Source organism: Mus musculus, chromosome 1 (genome assembly GCF_000001635.26).
Source record: "Mus musculus strain C57BL/6J chromosome 1, GRCm38.p6 C57BL/6J".
NCBI lineage: Eukaryota > Metazoa > Chordata > Mammalia > Rodentia > Muridae > Mus > Mus musculus.
Window position 1 is genome coordinate 128,031,576 of NC_000067.6, and position 22,335 is coordinate 128,053,910.

The following is a 22,335-nucleotide window of genomic DNA, read 5'->3' on the forward strand; positions in this document are numbered from 1 at the left end:
AGCATGACATTTTAAATATAAAATATGGGTCTAGGATGGAATAACGATCCATAATTTGCATTCTCTAAAATTATAGTGTGAAAATGACACCTTTCCAGAATAAAAACACTGTGGAAGAAAATATAGCATCCCACAGCCTAACTTAAAATGCCAGGAAATGCCTTGATCTGAATCAAAGCTTATGGAACCACAGTGCTTTCAAGGTAAAGAAATAAAGGATTAGAAAGACTTCAGAAATGGATGTAGAAGAAAACATCTTCAAAGGGCTAGAGAGGGTGCAGCCCTTACACATACATGAGGTTCTTACAGAGGACCTAAGTTTGGCTACCAGAACCATGCTGGATGGCCAAACCTCAGCTCCAGAAGATCTGATTCCCCTGGTCTCACCTCCATGGTTACCTGCGCTCACAAGTGCACAGACCTATTCAGACATTCAGATGTCCACATAATTATAAAGAAAGAAAACGCCTTTGAGAAGCACAATGTTGATCTTGAAACGACTAACAAGCAGGAAACAGAACACAACCTACGCCATCACACATTTCACAGAGATGAAATATTTCTCTTCGAAATACTATTTATACTCATAAGTGAGGTGCACACTTCTGCTCTCATATGACAGATATTAATCAAAAAACAGACTGTAGGACAGACACACAAATTAAACATTGAGCCTGAGATTTCAAAAACTCAGGCACAGTCTTGCTCTGTGCCTCCAGCTGGTGGATCAGGTGTAAGCTTTCAGCTACTGCTGTAGCTCATTCCTGCTGGTCTGCCTGCTGCTACCTTGTTCCCACCATGAGTCACTGTAAGCAAGCCCTTAATTAAATGTTGTCTTCCATAAGTTGCTATGGTAATGGTGCCTCTTCACAGCAATAGAACAGGAACTAAGACATCATTGTAACACCAAAACCTGGCTCATCTCAACCTGACACCTCACACAGTCAAATGGAAAGCAGGACAACACACCTCCATGCATATACTCAAGAATAGACATATTTTCTTTCAGCCTTGACATGGATGAAGGCAAGTCTAGCCTCTAATCATTCACCTGCTTTCCTTCCCAAGTGCTGGCATTGAAGGCACGTGCCACCATGCCTAGGTATTTCTTTTACATTACAGGTAGGCTACCCAGGCAGGGCTTTACTTTAAGGAATTCTTCCATAGGTGCAACAAGTTTGCAAACCACGGGAATAAGGAATGGCTAACAGTGTTTAATGCTCAGAGTTTTAAATATGTCCAGATAAAGGCTTATGGAGAACGGTCATCTTACCTGACATGTGCATTGCAGTATCTTTTAGCATACTCAATCCAAGTTCCAAATTTTTGTGGGAAAAGAGCCTCAATCTGCATGAAAAGCTATAACAATACAAATATCCTCAATTACAATATTCTCAAGTAAGTTATTAGGATGATAAAAGAATTTAATAAAAATGGTAACAGGCATAAAAGTAAAAATGCTTCTTCCTCAAAGACTTTCCTTCTTTTTCACACCACACTATCCATTCTTCAAGGATAATAATTCTCTTTTTCTAAATATAACATATATATACAGTCACAATTTAAAAAAGATTTCTCTCTAGCCCCTGTATATGTATGTATGTATGTATGTATACACATATAGACAATCATAATATTATGGTACAACTAAAATCTTATTGTAAAAACATCAGAGGCAACTTTTAATTTTAAGAGGTATATAAGCAATATACTATAATAATAAAGAATCCTTAAAAGGATGAATAACCATTATTGTGTCTATGTGATAAAATAGTCAAACAGATGCCTGATAATGAATGAATAGGCTGTTTCTGTCTTTTAAGCAGTTATAAATATTAGTAATTTCACAATTATATTTGTGTATCCATGCTACACATGAGTACTAGCGATCTGTTCATCTATCTATCCACCTGCTTACATACATTTGTTTGAAATGAAGTATTTATGTAGTCATTATATACCCTGGCTGACCTCAACTTCCACCCTCCTGCCTTTACTTCCAGAATGCTGGGATTAAAGGCATGTGCTACCAGACACATTCAAGCTGCATTTTCATTGGATGAATTTCATATGTTATAATTTTAGAGATAAACAGTTGGTGTGAGGGGTAAAGCACAGAGCCTGAGGCATGGTAGGCAATTGCTATACCACTAAATCTAATCTCGGGTGCATGGAACATGGCATGCATGTTCTTTTCTTCTCTTTTGACATAAATATCTCTGTGTGTACTGTGCATGTTCATGTGGTAGCTTCTGCCATTGGCGTCTTTTTGAATCATTTTGTACTTTATGAATTGAGTGAGTCTCTCACTGAACCTGCATTTCTGCTGGTCTGGCTTGCCAGCTGCTGGGGGATTCTTGTCTTCTCCTCCCACACTGGGCTTATAGCCTGCTGCCACACTGGGCTTATAGCTGCCACACTGGGCTTATAGCTGCCACACTGGGCTTATAGCTGCCACACTGGGCTTATAGCCTGCTGCCACAACTGCTCGGCTTTTATGTGGGGTCCGGGGACTTGAACTGCCCTCACATTCGTGCATTAAGTATTGTACCGCTGTGCTATCTTCCCAGCCTAGATGTATACTTTGAATACTATGTAAATTTGCCACTTGGGCCAATAGTATCCTTGTGTAACTTTTCTTTTCACGACCCTGATAGGCTGCACACAATAACAATTTACTGTCAGGTTTAATAGGCTCTTTAACATAATGTTTTTATTGATATGATTAATATAAAGTTCACTCTTCAAGTATGAAATTCAGTGGCTTTTAGCACAGTCACAAAGTTATATATCAACCACTACTATTTACAAAAGGTTGTTACCATCTTAAAAAGAAACCCACCTCCATTAGTAGTCAAAGCCCTCTTCCCTTCCCACCAGGTCCTGGCAAGCACTAGCTATTTTTTACTTTCATGAATGTTTCTATTCCTAGGACTTCATATTTAAAAAATCATCCCCAGTACAGCCCTTTGCTGTGTGCACCTGTGTCAACATGAAAACAAAGATTTTCAATCAACAACTTAAATTCCCAGCTAGAAAGGGAAGAACACGCTAAATGAAAAGGCAAGCACCAAAGAAAAACACTATAAGCATTTTGATGAAAATAAAGGAGAAAATAAGAGAAAATTAGCAAACACAAGTCTGTTTTAGGAACAATCAATAACGCTGACTAAACTTTGGTTAGATAAGGAGTGAGACAAAAGCCTACTGAAGTTAGGAATACAGAGGATGATCACCACCATCACAGAGATACAAAGGATAAACAACAGTGTGCCAGCAAATCAGATTCCTCAGATCAAATGGTCAGAAAGAACTAAGAGTGTCTGAAAAAGACACTCAACACGTGGCTGTTCCTAGACTAAGTTCCTCTAGTCTAGATAGATACCTCACCTGGCCTGTAACAGCCTTTAGTTTGTTTCTACTTTCCAAAGTGGAGCTACCAAAGTAAAAAAGAACTACAGAAAAATTCTGCAAGGGAGTATAAACAGATCTCTAAAGGGAGCTCACTGGCCAGCTAGCCCAGAGAAATTGGAGCTCCAGGACCAGTGGGAGTCCCACTTCAAAAAAAGAAGGTAGACAGCAGATAAGACAGACAGTAGAAATTCCTTCACAGGTACAGGATTTTCTCTCTCTCTCTCACACAACACACAAACATATATGTAAATGTAACTTTTATTCTCCTATAGTCATTGTTGTCTCTGAGGCTTACTGCCTCTATCTGCTAACCTAGGCCTAGTCCTGGAAGCTTCTAATTTCTGTACAATCTAATCGAGGCCTATCATGTTTTCAGCCTCTGAGACTTACTACTGAATAAGCTCACCCTTCTTAGTTCTTTCTGATCTCTGGGTGGCTGATTCAATTCAGTTGTTCTGGTTCAAACTCCTCTCCAAAATGACTGATTCACACTGGCTCCTCTCAACTTCTGACTGAATTGCCCTGCTTGGTCTCAAACTAACTCCAGAACAAGTATTAATCTTCTGGCTCCTTCTCATTCTCTGGCTCATTTTGTCTTAACATATGTCTAGCTTGTTCTCTCTCTGCAACATGTCTCTCTAAAACTGTCCCAGTAAAAGTGTCTCCTCTCTCTTAAAGCAGCTCTCTTTCCTCTCTGTTCTCACGAGAGTTGGGTGTATCCTACTCTGTCAAACCTCTATCTGATTTGTAACTTTGTCTGCCACTCAACTGGGCATCACTTTCAAACATGGGTGTTTCCTCCTACAAACTAACTTTACCTCCATTATTTGGGATGAAAGGTGTGCACTAAGTGTGTGTGTGTGCATTCCAGTCAGAGTAGTGATACTGCTTGATTAAAATCTCCCTCATACACACACATACAGAGTAGATCAAATTTCAACCTTAAGATGTTTTTATACAAACTAGATAAAGTAAGTAACAAAAGAGCAAATGTGAACAACATTACAAATATGTACTAAATAGATTTTATAATAGCTGGATTAAAGCACACCTTTAATCCTACCACTCAAGAGAAAGAAGTAGGCAGATTGATATGAGTTTGAGGCCAGCCAGAACTATATAATAATACCTTCAGTCAAAACAAACAAACAAGCAAATAAAAGAAAGAAAAAAGAAGAAAAGAAAATAAAGAAAAAGAAACCTTTTAACCATATTTGTAAATATGGTTAAGACTTAAAAAAAGACAGATTTTTAAAAATCCAGTCATAATAAAACATTGTTTAATCATTGATCGTGCCCTGGAAATTTCCAATGCACTCTTCTAGCATTTGAGGCACCTGACTTTAAAAATTACCAAGCAAAGATAGATTCAGTTTTCCTATTTCTTAAAGCATAGCAATCCTCGTACCTCCTCAGGCCTTCCCAGAGCTGGGGTTCCTGTAAGAAGAATGGCTCTCCTGGCCTTCTGCACCATGGGCAGGAGAATCTTGCTGCGGGCAGCAGTTCTGGACTTCATGTAGTGTGACTCATCCACTATCACGACCCTGAAGTTCTGCGTGTTCAGTGCATCCAGCAAAGTCTCTGCATCTGTGGTTAAGAGACCGTAGCCCAGAACTGTCACTCTGCTGCCCGGGATTCTCCTAGAAAAGAAAACCCACCTGCTTAAAAAATGTCCTAGCAATAAATGGATGGCAAAGAAAACAACACTCTCGGAGGAAAAAAGGAAAGGGGGTAAAAAATAAGAAAAATAAGAGATGGTTCTTCTGCTAAACATTAACTACTCACAGAGTTCAGATTTTACAGTTCTCAAATATGTTAAGCCAGGACTCAGAATTCTGGTCAAATGGTTAGCTTTGGGAGATTTTGAGAACTAGAAAGCCACCTTTTTTTTTTTTTTTTTTAACTAGGACAAGAATGTTTTCAACCATGCATTCATTTTCAACCTGGGTGATGGTGGGATTTTGTCAGGACAGGACCTAACAGAGCTGTGCACTATGCGTTCCTGGTCTTTTCCATCTGATGCAGCCCTCAGGCACTGTGGAGCTGGAATGCTGTAAAAGGTTAGAAGGACCCTCCCCATACACACAGGCCAGTGAGCTAAAACAAAGTGTTCCTTTCAGCCTTCGCTCTATGATACACACATCTGCAAACATCTTTAGTTCCTATCATGAACTGTTCCCATACGCTGGCTCAGTATGTATGAGATGGGTGAGGGAAGGATCCACAAATCACTCTGCTCCTAGTATAGAATGCAACAATGACACAAGCTCTTGAATGTGCCACTTTTGCATTTTCTATTATCACCAAAGGAATAATACAAGACAGACTTCATCTGTGACTTTCTTTTACTTGGCATGTGTGCTTGTATACATGTAGGGACATGAATATGTGAAGGTATACACCTGTTTATATGCATATGGATGCCAGAGGTGGAAATGAATTATCATCCTTCAGAGATCTCTTTCCACATATTTCCTAACACAAGGTCTCTTGCTGAACCCAGAACTCTCTGATTTGGCTAGTCTAGCTATCCAGCACACCTTAGTGCACCTTGTTTTTTTCTCTACAAGTCGAGGGTTACTGGCATGCTAACATGAAAGCCCAGCTTTATGTCATATTCTTTTCTCCACCTCTCTAATGCAGAAAATAAAGGTAAGCCACCATGCTCACCCACGATTTACATTAGAGCTGGGGTTAGAAATACTTTACCCGCAGAGCCATCCCCTCAGCCCTCACCCCCATTTTCTACCCTCCAGGGAAGAAGGGAAAAGTCCTAACTCATGAGTTGCATTTGAAGGCTTGGCTATATCTAATTAACACAGAGAATATGGTTTCCTCCACGTGCTCAGATAGCAGAAGAGCCTACAGAAGAAATTATGGACTTAGTATTCTGAGCTAACTAGGGTATCCAATGAGGAATGTCCACCAGATATTGGTGTTGAGTGTCACTGCAGCCATCTTGGTGGTTTCTATTCTGACACATCAGGAGTGGCTGATAGTTCAGGACCAGCTGGCACTCTGAGTAATCTCTATTTGTAGTAAATATACACGGCCAGGTATCTAAAACTGCTTCTTAAAGGACAGAGAAGACATCAAATCACTTTTATGTCCTGGGCTAACATCTTCCAAAAAAACGTATACTCCTGGGTTGTGGTCCTATCTAACATACCCCGAATATAAAGAAACAAAAGCCACTGCCTCTAGTTAGTAGTAAGAGTGTTACTTCCTAAACGATAATGAAAAGGTTACCTAATGATAAAAAGATGATAGGGAATAGATTTTAAGAAAATGTAAATGTAGACATTTAAATAACATATAACTAACAAAAAAGTTAAGAAAGCCATAAAAAGTCAACATTCTCCAAATGTATGTCTTTTTAAATTTATGCTGTTTTCTGGAGAAGTAATCTATTCATAAGAATTGCCTACATTTTATTATAATAATGTAAATAGGGCCTAGATTTTCTTGGATCCATATATTTGAATGCTAATGACTTAGGTCTCCAAGGTTAAGAGGTAAAACAGCCCATGTTGGTCTCTCTTTCCGTCTCCGGCCGCCATAGGGAGAGGAGCCGCCGCCATGTCCGCGCATCTGCAGTGGATGGTCGTCCGGAACTGCTCCAGTTTCTTGATCAAGAGGAATAAGCAGACGTACAGCACGGAGCCAAATAATCTGAAAGCCCGAAACTCCTTCCGCTACAACGGGCTAATTCACCGCAAGACCGTCGGAGTGGAGCCGGCCGCCGATGGCAAAGGGGTCGTGGTAGTTATGAAACGCAGATCCGGTCAGCGAAAACCTGCCACTTCTTATGTGAGGACCACCATCAACAAGAATGCTCGGGCTACCCTCAGCAGCATCAGACACATGATCCGAAAGAACAAGTACCGCCCTGATCTGCGTATGGCGGCCATCCGCAGGGCCAGTGCCATCCTTCGAAGCCAGAAGCCTGTGGTGGTGAAGAGGAAACGGACCCGCCCCACCAAGAGCTCCTGAGCCCCACACGCCCGAAGCAATAAAGAGTCCACTGACTTCCAAAAAAAAAAAAAAAAAAAAAAAAACAGCCCATGTCAATTCTGTCCCTCCTTCTTTGTGAAAGCTGATGTTATCATTAAACACCATTTATATTCACAGTATTAGATAATACAGTTCAGAAAAATATTACCGAGGATGCTCCAAGAACTAACAGATACTTAATACTTATTTCTGGTAATGTGTTACTTTTAAAACCCAGAAAATGATTATTCTGTGTCACGCTCTCCACCCCCATTCCCAGACAAGGTTTTTCTGTGTCGCTTTGGCTGTCTTGGAATTGGCTCAGGAGACCAAGCTAGCTTTGAACTCAAAGATCTGCATGTGTCTCCTTTCTGAGAGCTAGGATTAACAGCACATGCTGCTTGGCTCCTCTGCCCCTTCTGAGACAGTGTCTAGCTGGGTAGCCCTTGCTGGACTGGAACTCACTATGAAGACCAAGTTAGCCTTGAACTCACAGTGACTGCCTGCTTCTGCATCTCGAGTCTTGGGATTAAAGGTATGTGCCTTTGGAAACAAGATAATTTGCATCATTCAACTATATATTCTACACAATAACATTCAAATAGGTTGACTTTGTCCAGTGGCTACAAAGCAAAATGAAACATGAAAAAGTAAAAAGTATTATAATACATTTTTAGAGTAAGGACTATAAATAATTATCAAAAAAAACCCCAAATGTTTTCAAGATTTAAATTATCAAAATTGGGGGCTAGAGAGATGGCTCAGGGTTAAAAGCACTGACTGTTCTTCCAGAGGACCTGAGTTCAATTCCCAGCAACCACAGAGTAGCTCACAACCATCTCTAATGGAATCTGATGCACTCTTCTGGTGTGTCTGAAGATAGCTACAGTATACTCATATAAGTAAAAAATAAATAAATCTTAAAAAAAAATCAAAGTTGTATATTAGCCCAATAAAATAACCTGTTAAATTGAGTCGTACATAAAACTATCATATTTCTAACCTGGAAAGAAAACTATGTCAGGATTGTTAATAAAAGCTCACACAATTTTAGTCTTGAAAAAGTAATGAAATTTATTTTTGAACCATAACCTAATTCATTTTAAGTATAGTTAAGGCATATAGAAATTAGTTTTTTCTTAATTTTTTAGTATTTAAATGCATTTTATACATGAAACATATTAAAAATATTGAGTAATTTGAGAATAAAATAATACATAAAAATTGTTCAACTTTTATATTTATATCCTTTCATACCCTAAAATATCATTAATAAATATTTAATACTGAGGAACATATATCTAATGTTGAATACTAAATTGTTTGAAAACATACAAAATATTCTTTGGGAACTAAGCATAGTAAAAGAGTATAAAATATTAAAAATGAATCATTAAGAAATATATTCAAGCTGGGTGTGGTGGCACACGCCTTTAATCCCAGCACTCGGGAGGCAGAGGCAGGTGGATTTCTGAGTTCGAGGCCAGCCTGGTCTACAAAGTGAGTTCCAGGACAGCCAGGGCTACACAGAGAAACCCTGTCTCGAAAAACCAAAAAGAAGAAATAAAAAAAAAAAAGAAATATATTCAAACGCTCTTATATGATACCACCTGATTCATGCCTTTACGTATATTTCACATTAACTTTAAAAGTGTCCTGCAGGTAACAGAGGTCAAACCACATCACTCTTCTAATGATGGCAGCTAGTATTTCATTCCGAGTACAAATAAAATGCATCAAGCCCTGAGTTTTGTCATTAGTACCAAAAAGTCAAAAGCAAACCAAAATATGAGCACACTTTTTTTTTTCCATTAAGACAAATAAGTTCTTCTTACCCAATGTCAGTTTTGTTCATGACGACATTGATTTCCTCTGGCTCTAGCTCTGGGATCCATTTTTCTAGTTCTTCTATCCAAGGGTATCTTAGAGATGAAGGGACGACTATCAGCAGGGGCCACTCCTCTTTGTAGAAGTAAGCAATTGCAATCGCCTGGATTGTCTTTCCTAGACCCATCTAAACAATGTTTGCAAAAAGTATGTTACAAATAAAGCCTATATATCCTGAAAGAAATCATCAAATACTAAAAAGTATTACATTAATAATTTTATTATACCAATTATGGTTGATAAATATTCAAGATCATTAGGAATGTTAAGAGTCTATACTATTTAAATAAATTTTTGTCAATTATAATTAAAGACAGATGATCCCTAGGTGGAAATACTATAGTTTTTCCTTCTTGAGACCTTAAGGACAAATTCTTTACCTACCTTCTTGAGACCATAAGGACAAATGCTTTACCTACCTGTCACAAAATCACGTTACTTAAAAAGTAACTGTGAGCCATACACATTTTCCAAAAAAAAAAAAAATAATAAGATAGAGAGGTTGAGTTATCTAAACCACAGCTAACTGATGCAAAATGAAGAAGATTCCAGATTCGTGTTGTCTTCCCTCTGACAATCTCCACCCAGTTCTAAGCTCTTTCCATGGGAAAGAAAAGGCTCCAAAATGAACGGTTATAGAGCTCTTCTCCTCAACAGTCAGATACTGGAGACAATTCAGATGTGCTTCATCTGGGGCCTTCCAGTCACATGTCTAACCACAGATGAACAGCAATAACCTGTGAGGGGTGGCGTGGCCCTGCTGCAGAGCTCCTGCTCTTCGAGGGGCAGGCACTGGACTCAACCACCTGCAACTCAGCCCTAGTATTTTTTTTTTTAAAGAAGCTAATTATTGCTTTTTATAATACTACTTACATATCACCAAGGGAAAGACAAAACTACAAGGACAGACACTGGGTCAAGGGTAGTCGGAGGAGTAGGCAGAGGGGAATGGCACCTTTCAGGGCAGAGCTGCGCCAGACTTGACTTCAGTGTAGTGACTGCACATACCTGTCAGAGGTAAGGGACTGTGCAGTAAACACAGGGGTCAAATGGGCTGGAGAGAGAGCTCGCTGGGTAACAGCACTTGCTGTGTAAGCAAGAGGACCTGAGGTTGAATTCCCAGCACCCATGTAAAATATCCAGGCACATCTACACAGGCTTGTAATCCCAGTGCTAAGAGGCAGAGATGGGTGCAAATAGGGAGCTGGCTGGCCAGCCTGCCTAATCAAAAAAGTGGAAAGATTCGGGTTCACTTAGAGATTTGTTTTAAAGACAGAGACTGACAGAGCAGAACACTAGACATCTTCTTTTGGCTTCCATGCACACACACAAGTGCACACACACATATGTCACATACACATAGTATGTTGAAGGAAAGGAGTCAGTGGGGAACCGAGCAGCATTCAGAGAATTCTCTTTGCAATAGCAGGCCTGGACTGAGCTGGTGCTTTGCAACATCTGGCCCATAACTGCAGATGGTCTGAGCTTCACGGCTGAGGGGACGTTTCAATGCATTCAGGCTTGTCTTCTGAAGCAGGATCCAACTGGGCAGTTTTTGCAATGCATCTGTATCCTTAAGATAGTTTTATGTTTATTTTCTCAACTTAAGGGATTTAGCTGGGGCTTGCAGAAATACAAAAGCTGAATTCGGCATTTCTAACTTTGTTAGAAGCAAAATTCCAATTTATCTCTATATAATCCTAGAGCCTGTAGACAGAAATTGCTATTTAAGCTTCCATAGAGCAAGACAGGAGTCCTACTACATTAGGTGTATATTAAAGGTAATAAATGTGTAACATATATTTCTGTTTCTCTTTCAACTGGGCTGCTCTCACACATAATAATTAAAACTTAAAAAGAGAACACTTGCAAAACAAAAAACATATTAATCAACCTAGGTTATTCATCGGGGGAAATTCCACCTCAATGGTCCTTACATTTACAAAGAAGAAATAACTATAGTAAACAGTTGTGAAGAAAAACAGTAAAAGACACAGGCTTTGCTTGACAGACTATTCTAAAGGAAAAGAAAAAAAAAAAAAAAAGACAGAAACCTAAAAGAATAAGTTTCAAATGCTGAGTGAGATTACAGAAAAGAGACAAAAGGCAGCTAGGGATTTTAGCAAGTCTGTTGTAGAAATCTTGTTTATGAGTTTTTCCTTTAACTGCTGCTATTAAGAAGAATCTTGATTACGTCACTCAAAAGAATTGTTTCCAGCTCCATTCATTTACCTGTGAATTTTACAACTTCATTTTGTTTCAACATCCAAATAACATTCCATTGTATAACCCAGATACAGAAAGACAAACATCACATGTTTTCTCTTATATGTGGATGCTAACTTTGGGTCTTTAGACTTATGTTTTACATCTGTTAAACATATAGAGGGCAGGATCTAGTAAAGGGCAATGGGGAGGGGATTTCTGGGAGAGGACACAGAATGCAGTGATATAAAGGGAAAAGGGGAGCGCCAGGAGCTACAAGGATGACTTGCTTGGCAAGAGAGGCCCACTAGTACAATAATGGCACAAGTGCTATGGGAGTAACCAAACCCAAGACGGAACTCAGATCAGGTAGTATATGAGGACCAAGACCCTGTTGTCAGATAGGCCACAGACTCTGTGGAAGAACCTATTAACTACTATTCTTCAGAACGCACATAGTATTAACTTGGGAACACTTGGCACTAAACGGAATATTTATATCATAATCCTCTCCCAAAGGCTCAGGGACCCTCAAAGAAGAGGAGAGACAGAAATAGCCTAAGAGCCAGACGTGGTAGATGGCTACAATGAAATTTCTGAACACATCAGTTACATGTATGAATATTCGCCAGATTCCAACACGGAGGATTAGGTGGGCTCACCCCTAGCTAAGGAGGGCTTGACAATTGATGGCTTATCCTCCATGGCAGGTCCCACACCCAAAAGTATGGGGGCAAAACAAATTTGACTAAATAGGCCTTTAAAAAATATGCTTAGAAATTGGGTGGGTAGAGATGGGTATGGCAGGATTCAAACTATACTGAAAGAAATTCTCAGAGAATTAATAAAATATTATATATATATATAGTGTGCTCAGTAGATAGAATGCTTATCTAGATGAACCCTAGATGTCTAGGGTTCATTCCATGCCACTATATAAATTGGACATAGTGGAGCAAGCCTGTAATATACACTTATGAGGTAGAGGCTGGCAGAACAGGGTTCAAGGTCATCCTAAGCTGTATAAAGTTTAAGTCTAGCTTGGCCTATAACTTTGCCTCAATACAAACAAACAATCCGCCTAAACAAAAAAGAACAAGAAAATCAATGAGAATTCAATTAAAGTTATATTTATAACAACCAATCTTCAATAATATTGAGATAATTAGTGTGATCTGCTTATTTCTTCTTTTAAAAGAAAAAGACTATGTTGAATGAAATTTAGGAAGTGACGTTTGTGATCTAGGATATCGCCACTGCAACAGTCATTATTCACTTGCATAAGTGAACGAATGCTTTAAGGGAAGTCAAGCATGGGGGCAGATAAGATCAGAAATGAGGAAGGTATTTTGCAGTTCTAAGTGGGTGGCACAGAAGCTTAAAATCCAACAGGACAGTAAGACTCCCACTCGGCTTCAAGCAGCATGATGGGAGACAGAGCTCTGAGGGCAGATCCAGTTGCAGATCAAGATGGTTTTGACCTAATTTGTTTTTGTTTTTGTTTTTTGTTTTTTTCGAGACAGGGTTTCTCTATGTAGCTCTGGCTGTCCTGGAACTCACTCTGTAGACCAGGCTGGCCTCGAACTCAGAAATCCACCTGCCTCTGCCTCTTGAGTACTGGGATTAAGGCGTGCACCACCACGCCCGGCTTGACCTAATTTTTTAAGGATAAAATTGAGGTAGCAGGCATAGTTGAAGTGGAAATTTCTGGATTCTTTGAAGCCTCAGTTATATGATGGTTTTTTGGTTTGTTTGTTTGTAAACTGTCTTATGAGAGGATGTTTTGTTGAAGCAGACACATGAGAGGATGTTTTGCTGAGAACAGACACGTGGTGTTTTTCTGTAAGCTGTCTGGAAAGAGCATGTGATGTTTTGCTGGAGCAGTGGATTCAGAGAACACGTGATGTCTGGAAAGGGTAAAAGACAGAGACAATGGACGATGCTGTGTGATATTGGTTTGCCTTGCCAAATCTTTGCTGGTCTTCACTGACAATGCTGTGGTATTGCTTCGCCTTGCCTTCTTTGCTGATTCTTTGTCATGACTTCATAGAGACACACCAAAGACCTTCGAGTGATATTCTGGAGGCTTCTTGCACCTTCAGCTGACCCAACCCAATGGGCAGACCCTTGTGGTTTCCTCTGGCTTGAACTGCCATTGCTGATTCACGAATGGTGTTTGTGAGTGGATCGAGCTGTGGCTGCTGATTTGTGTGAGCTGAACTGCTGCTATCCTGACAATGAAGACTGGATTTGCTCCAAAGAACAATTTCTAAACAGGTCCATGTTCCCCTTTGCCCTATTAACCTTTTCTTTGCACTCCCTCTGATGGGTGGTAGGGTAGAAGGGAGGTTAAGGCGTTTAAGAACCTTTATTAAAGTAGGTATTGAACAATCTGAGCCTACAGGAAAGCAGACTGAAGCAGGGAGGTGCTGGGATTGAAATCATTCTGGTCTACCTTACAATTAGTTTTTTTGTTTTGTTTGTTTGGTTTTTTTTTTTGTTTGTTTGTTTTGGTTTTTCGAGACAGGGTTTCTCTGTATAGCCCTGGCTGTCCTGGAACTCACTCTGTAGACCAGGCTGGCCTCGAACTCAAGAAATCCACCTGCCTCTACCTCCCCAGTGCTAGGATTAAAGGCGTGCGCCACCACGCTCGACAACCTTACAATTTCAAAGCTGGCCTGGATTACAAAGCCCATCTCTAGAAAAGGGCAAAGCTGTTCTAGAAAAAAAATTTGCTAACAGGAAGATGACTGTGTACGACTATGTTTCATTCTTATTATCAGATACAAAACTTTAAATCATGTATGTAGAAATCAGTATATTGAGAATTTAAAAGAGTATAACATTAAATTACAAAAATAACCCACCACATAAATTTGGTATATGAAAATAACAACGCTAAATAGGTAGCTCAGAACCTTCAGCTATAGCTAGTGGGTTCCAAACCCAACCCAAATGGAATCTTCCAGCGTTCCACTTAAGACCGAATCACTACTAAGAATCAGAGCTGACTCGGTGACAATACAGACATCTACAGACGAACGAACAGAATGTATAAACTTTAACAGTATATTTAATCAAAATTTGAAATTAGTAAATCTCAACTTTCCTATTAAAACTAAAAAGAACAATTAAACAATAATCTCAGTATAGAATTTTAGTCCCACTTTTGTATATTGTGATTGCTTTTTTTTTTTTTTTTTTGGTATTTTCTTCATTTACATTTCCAATGCTATCCCAAAAGTTCCCCATACACCCCCCCCCCCCCCCGCTCCCACTTCTTGGCCCTGGCATTTCCCTGTAACGAGGCATATAAAGTTTGCAAGCCCAATGGACCTCTCTTTCCACTGGTGGCCGATTAGGCCATCTTCTGATACATAAGCAGCTAGAGACACGAGCTCTGGGGGGTACTGGTTAGTTCATATTGTTGTTCTTCCTATAGGGTAGCAGATCCCTTGAACTCCTTGGGTACTTTCTCTAGCTCCTCTAACACTAACAATGCCAGTCACTGAGAACCTTTTAAATTTGGAAAAAAAATTTCCAGTTTTAGAGCTAAAAGCAGTCAGTACCTTTTTAGTGTGGAAATGTGGGAGAGGTTATTTTTAAACCGGATGTCCTATTTGTCCTGGAAGAGGATCCCTGGGGAAACTACTTTGTGGAAGCAGGTTTGAAATCTTAAGAGGTTTAAATTAAGGAAACCTACATAAGAAAATGTAAGACTTAAAGTTCATTTTTTATTATTTATTACTTTAAGGAACATCTAATAGAACTCTGTCCTTGTGAGTTTACTTTTTTGATACTAAATTACCATTTTCTTTTCTACTGAAAGTTTTAGATGGCAAATGTGAAAATCCTTGTTCTTTGAATTTTGTGTTTATGTTGTACGTTCTCGTTGCGTAAGAGCCCTGGAATGGGGCATAGCACAAGAACATGTTCAGGCCCCATCTCTTTTTCTCCATACTGAAGAGTCACTGAGGCAACACTTCAGGAAACCTATCAACACTTCACTGCTGGTTGGCTCGCCCTTTGCCAGGGGCAGGCTATCTCTTAAAGAGAATCTACTGATAAAAACGGTCAAGGGCTGGGCAGAGTTAGGAGGAAGGAAAGAACAAAACACCTATTTTACTTTTCCCTCCCCACTCCAAAAGAACTATGTTGGGTTGGTGAATTGTCTCAAGTCTGAAGAATGGCTTTAGAGAAGCTCTGTTGGGTTGTGGCAAAGAACAAACCAGAGAAGGCGCCGAAAGGCCGTTTGTAAAAGTCTGTGGGCAGAACTGTCTTAAAAAGTCATTTCTCACAACAGTCAGATGTTAGGCTTTTAGAGTAGCATTCCTAACTCAAGTTTCTAGGACTCTATTAGTCACAGCCTTGTAAATAGGAAAAAGATATTAGAGAGATAGAGAGAACGAGACAGAGACAGAGAGATAGAGAGACAGAAGACAGAGACACAGAGAAGAGTCAGACAGAACTATCTATTTCTCTCAGTCCTTCTGTAACTGTGAAGTCACTTAAATAATAACTGGGAAGCACAAAGACACAGCTCTAGCAGGCACCATGAGCTGTACATAGAGGAAGGACAAGGGTTCTGTCTTACTGGGAGTGGCCAAGACAAAAAGATACTAAGCTATTCCAGCGCTGATCAGACAAAATGTTGCCAAATGCTTTCAAAAATATTTTAAAAGTCACTGTAATATTAATACTAAAAAGCAGCACAAAAGATAGTCTGTACATAGCCATTGGTAAAAATATTTTATGAGCATTGGTTAAAAAAAAAAAAACCAAAAACAAAAAACAAGTAGACTATTAGGAATACAGAATTCAGTAAAACATTTAAAAAAAAAAAATCCTGACCAAAAGTTCTAGTTCAAGGATTGTTCAACACAAGAAAATCCTTTACTACAATGCATTACATTAGTAAAGAAACGGAAGAATGTTATGATAATCTTAACTTTTTAAGATTTATTTTTATTTGTCTGTATGTATATGCCACAGTGTGTAAGTACCTGCAGAGGCCACAAGAGAGCATCAGACCAACCAGAACTAGAGATACAGGTGGCTATGAGCCACCTGATGCATGTGCTGGGAACCAAACTCTTCTAGAAAAAGAGGATTTGTGCTCTTAACAGCTAAGTCATCTCTCCAGCTCCCATATAAAAATCTTAAAATGCTGAACAGGGAACCCACAAAATTTAATTTTAACTCCTAAGATTTAAAAAAAAAACTCCTAAATTATTAACTGTTACTAAAAAGATAACCTCGTTACATGAGGAAAAAGTATGTATCTTTACGAAATACGGACCCTAAACAGTCTCATATGGATGGTTATGAGGGTGAATTTTGGGAACAATAATGATTAAAATAAAATAAAGACTAGGAAACAGAGAACATTAAAAACCTGCATTTGATTAACAACTATAAAACAGTGGAAGTAGAGATTTTACAAAGGATCAGATTGCAGTAATAGTCACAAGTATGATGTGTGACAATCTTTCTGATGTGGCAACATTGTAATTAATTGGAACATAACAGCAGAATTAGGAATAAAGAATGTCATGTTAAAATTCAGATCAGTCTTTTAAGATGATATTTGTAGTTCTATATAATGACACATACAATTATGGTATGTAGTAGTTTGAATATGCTCGGGTCATTGGAAGTGGCATTATTAGGAGGTGTGGCCTTGGTGGAGGAAGTGTGTCACTGTGGGCCTGGGCAATGAGACCCTTCTCCTAGCTGCCTGGAAGAGGGTTCCAGGCAGAGTCTGTTCCTGGCTTCCTTTTGATAAAGATGTAGAACTCTCAGCTACTCCAGGCCATGACTGCCTGGACACTGCCATGCTTCCCACCTTAATAAAATGGACTGAACCTCTGAAACTGTAAGCCAGCCCCAATTAAATAAATATTTTCCTTTATAAGAGTTGCTTTGGGCCGGGCAATGGTGGCACACATCTTTAATTCCATCACTAGGGAGGCAGAGGCAAGTGGATTTCTGAGTTTGAGGTCAGCCTGGTCTACAAAGTGAGTTCCAGGATAGCCAGGGCTACACAGAGAAACCCTGTCTAAAAAACCAACCAAACAAACAAACAAAAAAAAAAAACCCCAAAACCAAACAAACAAAAAAAGAGTTGCTTTGGTCATTGTGTATCTTATCTTCACAGCAATGGAAACTCTAAGACATGGTGGGATAAAGAAAATAAAATTGACAGTTATTTTTGATTTCAAAACAAGAAATCAAATACAAATTAACCAAAGGCAAGTTAATCAAACATTTAGAGAGTCAAAATGTTTTCAAGGCTGTTAGCATGTCTCTGGTTGAACAAGTACTTGGACTCTGTAAATTAATGTGCTAATACATAGCGATCAGTTTAGAACCCAAAATGAACTGGAAATCTCAGTTGGTAACATTTTGAAGTTTTTGACTAAGAACTGTCAAAAGATTTACTATGCATATTCAGAACCTAGACCTTTTAAAAAATAAGACACACATCACTATCACCACCAGCATCACCAGCATCACCAGCACCACTACCATCAAAGTGAAAAAGGAGGCCTTGGTTAAAGAAAAAGTGTTGATGGGCTGGAGAGATAGCTGAGTGGGTCATCTGATATCTTCTGGCCTCCATGGAGATTTGCACACAAATGCACATACAAATACGTAAGTAAAACTCTTTTTTTAATTACAGAAAAAGGATGGAAGAAAAGTAAGAATTAGCAGGGTGTAGTGCCACACAACTTTAATCTCAGCACTTGTAAGGCAGATGCAGACAGACCTCTGTACATTTGAAGCCAACCTATTATAAACAGTGAGATCCTGTCTCCCAAAACAAAAAATCAAAAGCAGTAAAAATTGATTTGCTCAAATGGTTACATGGGAAAGAAAACTAGGGATGTAACTCAGTTGACAGAATGTTTGTCTAGCATGCAAGAGGCCCTGGGTTCCATCCCCAGCACTGTATAAACTGGGTAAGGTGGTGCATACTGGTCATCCAGCACTCAGAAGGCTCATCTCTGTCTACATAGCCAACTGGAGGCCAGACTGAGCTACACAAGAGACGCTATTTCAAAGGGAACATGTCCAGTGGGTTATCTGGGAGGTTGGCAGAAGCATGCAGTAGGTGGGTGTGATCTGAATATGTTGTATATACCTGTATGGAATTCTCAAGAAAAATAGTTTTGTAAACCCAGAAAGATGAAAGAGGCAGGCGCTAAGGAAAAAACCTGTTACTTAAGGATATCCTCAGCAGGTATAAACTGTCATGACTGACCAGGAGGAAGCCCCAGTGGGCTCAGTATAATTATAAAAGGCTGGAGTACAAAGGCAGCCTGAAACCAAAGGCTAGCAACTGAAACAAGAATGCCAAAGAAATCAGGCTGCAAAATCAGTTCAGCATTCTAAGACAAGGTTATGAAACATTACACACAATAATATTTGTCATTTAAATGACTTAGGGTTCACAGGAAAAACAAACAAAAACCGGATGCCTAAAGAAAAGGAAGAGAAAATCATCAATGCCTTTTAAATACTCCTTAAATTAAATTTCAAATTTGTAAAGATTTTATTTTTACCTCAAACCACTCCATACCAAAGTATGTTTTTGGGTCCAAACAATATAGTTGTTTTCTCTGTATGTAAAGGAATATGAATAGGTTACCATGGTGGTTAATCTCAACAGTCAATCTAACACACATTAGAACAATGTGGAAAGAGGCCTAATTGGGAATCTGTTCAGATCAGGTTGGTCTGTGCATGTTTGAAGGGGGCTGTGGTCATTGGTCACGGACACGGAAAGAACCAGCACCCAGTGGGAAGGGGCACCATCCCCTGGGAGGAGATGCTAAACCTTAGGATAACAGAACACACACAAGGAAAGGAAAATATGCACTGACTTCTCTCCACCCTTGACTGTGTCACAATGTAAGGAGGTGCTTCCAGCTCCTGCCGTCCGTTATGATGTACTGTAACCTGGAATTGTAGGCTTAAGTAAACACCGTTCTCCCCTAAATTGCTTTTTGTCAGGGTATTTTATCACAGCAAAGGGACAACTGCATCTGTGCTAGACACAGGAATAGGCAATTTCTGCTATAATGCAGAGACATCATGAATCTTGAATCTATTTGGTTTCTGATGTTTTTCTTTGGGAGGAATTCCACACTATTTCACCAATATTACCTAATAGATTATTACATAACTTCTTCTTTCTCTTCTTTTTTCTTTAGTAGGATTTAATAATAGTTTGAAACTATCTAAATGACTTTAAGTGCAAAATTGGCCCAAAAGTGCATAGTCTATCAATTATTACTGAATTAATTCAAATTTGAGCTAGAAAAGTAAACAAGATATATCAAAATTATAAGATCATTAGTCTTTTAAACTCTTCTTTAACTATGAACTTACTTCCAAACTAGCCAAAGTACTCATTTATAAAATATTACCCATGTCAATTAAAAAACATGACTCTGGTTTTTATGGAACTACTTGAATAGGACACGGGTCATAAAAACATCTGAATTTCAAAAAAATCTTAGTTAAGAAAAAACAAATTTTTTTAGATTAACTTTTAGAATGCTAAAAAAATAAATTTCAACGTGGGTTAAGAAACAAAACAAAAGTCACTGAGAAGTATTAGAATAATAATAAAAATCAGTATTAGTGTATAATGGATTCATCCTGGAGTCGTAAGACTCTGGAGTTTTTGGCAAGTCTGACTATGTACTGAGTTCTGGGCCGTGTGATCTACTAGGCGAGACCCTGTCTCCACAAAACAAACAAACAAAAAACAAAAAACAAAAGAAAAAAACAAGAAAAGAAGGAAGAAAAAATGTGCCGGAGGGGAGAAAAGAGGGAGGGAAGTCTAGAATCTTGAAAACATAATCTCAGAAAATTAAAACAAAAACATTAAGTTTGTTAAAAAAAAAAAAAAAAAAAAAGCAGTAAGTGGGGGCTGGAGGGATGGCAAAGCAGTTAAGAGCACTGACTGCTCTTCTAGAGGTCCCGAGTTCAATTCCTAGCAACCACATGTTGGCTCACAACCATCTGTAATGGGGTCTGATGCCCTTTTCTGGTGTGTCTGAAGACAGCAATAATAAATAAATCTTTTTTTTTTTTTAAAGCTTGGAGATTTAAAAAAAAAAAAAAAGCCGTGCTAGAAGTCAAGGCTAAAAGGAAGCAAGGTAACTAAGTCAAGCTTTAAGTTAACGATATATTATGAATTAAACTAAGATGTAGCTGTGACACATGCGTTCAATCCCAGCACTTGAGAGGTGGATCTCTGTGAGTTTGAGGCCAGCCAAGTTACAGAGTAAGCTATAGGACCTGCAGGGCTACATAGCAAGTCTCTATCAGAAACCAAACCAAACCAAACCAAACCAAACCAAACCAAACCAAACCAAACCAAACCACACTATAAAATGTAGACCTCAAACAAGTATTCAACAGTGACAGGAATACTTAGCAGACAGGACTTCTTTCTATATCTACTCTAATACTGCTTATGATTAATGAGTTCAGAATGAACCGCAGTGACAGATAAGTGTCACCGTATTTTGACACATAACTGACATAGGACTTAGAAGAAAGTAGAACTTAAGAATAACAAACAAACATAGAACCCAAAGCAGCCAAAGAGATCAAATAAGACCTCTCACATTTGTCAGTAGCTTACTCATGACCCTGAGTAATAAAAAAAAAAAAAAAGTTAAAAATTACAAAATGATTATCATAGAAAATATTAAGTAGCTGTTCAAAAGTTTTTGACTAGGGGTTGTGAGTTAAATTGGGTCCTCCCACTCAACAGATTCAGTCAAGAAGACCTAACCTTCAGAACTGCAAGATCTGAGCTGACTTTGAAATACATTTGTACAGTAATTAGTTAAGACCACTTCATCCTAGAGGTGAGTCCTTAATTCTAAATGAGTAGTGTCCTCATAAGAGAATACACATAGACGCACAGAGAGAACACCTTATGATGGTAGAGACAGAAAATGAAACGATAACATCTGTAAGCCAAGAAATGTGAGACCCCAAGCCTTTAAGGACAGGTTATTAGTGGAGTTCTCAAAAGAACAGTCAGGTTGGGTGGTGGAGGCGCATGCCTTTAATCCCAGCAATGGGGAGTTCCAGGCCAGCCTTGTCTACAGAATGAATTCTAGGACACCCAGAGGTACAGAGAAACCCTATGTCTTAGTCAGGGTCTCTATTCCTGCACAAACATCATGACCAAGATGCAAGTTGGGGAGGAAAGGGTTTATTCAGCTTGCACTTTCACATTGCTGTTCATCACCAAAGGAAGTCAGGCCTAGAACTCAAGCAGGTCAGAAAGCAGGAGCTGATGCTGAGGCCATGGAGGGATGTTTCTTACTGGCTTGCTTCACCTACTCTCTTATAGAACCCAAGACTACCAGCCCAGGGATGGCACCACCCACAATGGGCCCTCCCCTCTTGATCACTAATTTGAGAAAATGCCTCACAGCTGGATCTCGTGGAGGCATTTCCCCAACTGAAGCTCCTTTCTCTGTGATAACTCCAGCTGTGTCAAGTTGACACATAACCAGCCAGTCCACCCTGTACTGAAAAACATAAAAAAGAACAGATAGATAGGCTGATATTTACCTTAGGTTTACACTCACCATCAAGCTTCAGCCCTAGCCCTCTGACCTCCGTCTCAGATTGTACACTTATCCTGTTATGGCTACAGACCTCTGACACTGATCTCAGACTTCTAGCCTCCAGAATGGTGACATAATGCGTTTTAAACCTACCCATTCTGTAGTACTCTACTATAGCTGCAACAGGAAACTGGTGGGGCTATAACACAAAATAGTAATTAAAAGTGCTACC

At 39.1% G+C, this 22,335-nt stretch overlaps 1 protein-coding gene and 1 pseudogene across 12 annotated transcripts in view; one reads left to right on the forward strand and one right to left on the reverse strand.

Moving 5' to 3' along the window:
- The window catches only part of Zranb3 (zinc finger, RAN-binding domain containing 3), a 148,875-nt gene that overhangs the window by 77,397 nt on the left and 49,143 nt on the right, over nt 1-22,335 (reverse strand). For all 12 annotated transcript variants that reach the window (XR_001784077.1, XR_003954872.1, NM_001285945.1 and 9 more), the window contains 3 exons: nt 9,243-9,421; nt 4,823-5,054; nt 1,274-1,359 (listed from right to left, as the gene is read on the reverse strand). Coding sequence is in view for 10 of the 12 variants with exons in the window: in NM_001285945.1 (NP_001272874.1) it covers nt 1,274-1,359; nt 4,823-5,054; nt 9,243-9,421 (497 nt within the window). In the remaining 2 variants the exon portion in view is untranslated. The remainder of the gene's footprint in view (nt 1-1,273; nt 1,360-4,822; nt 5,055-9,242; nt 9,422-22,335) is intronic.
- Nucleotides 6,952-7,447, forward strand: Rpl28-ps1 (ribosomal protein L28, pseudogene 1; annotated as a pseudogene).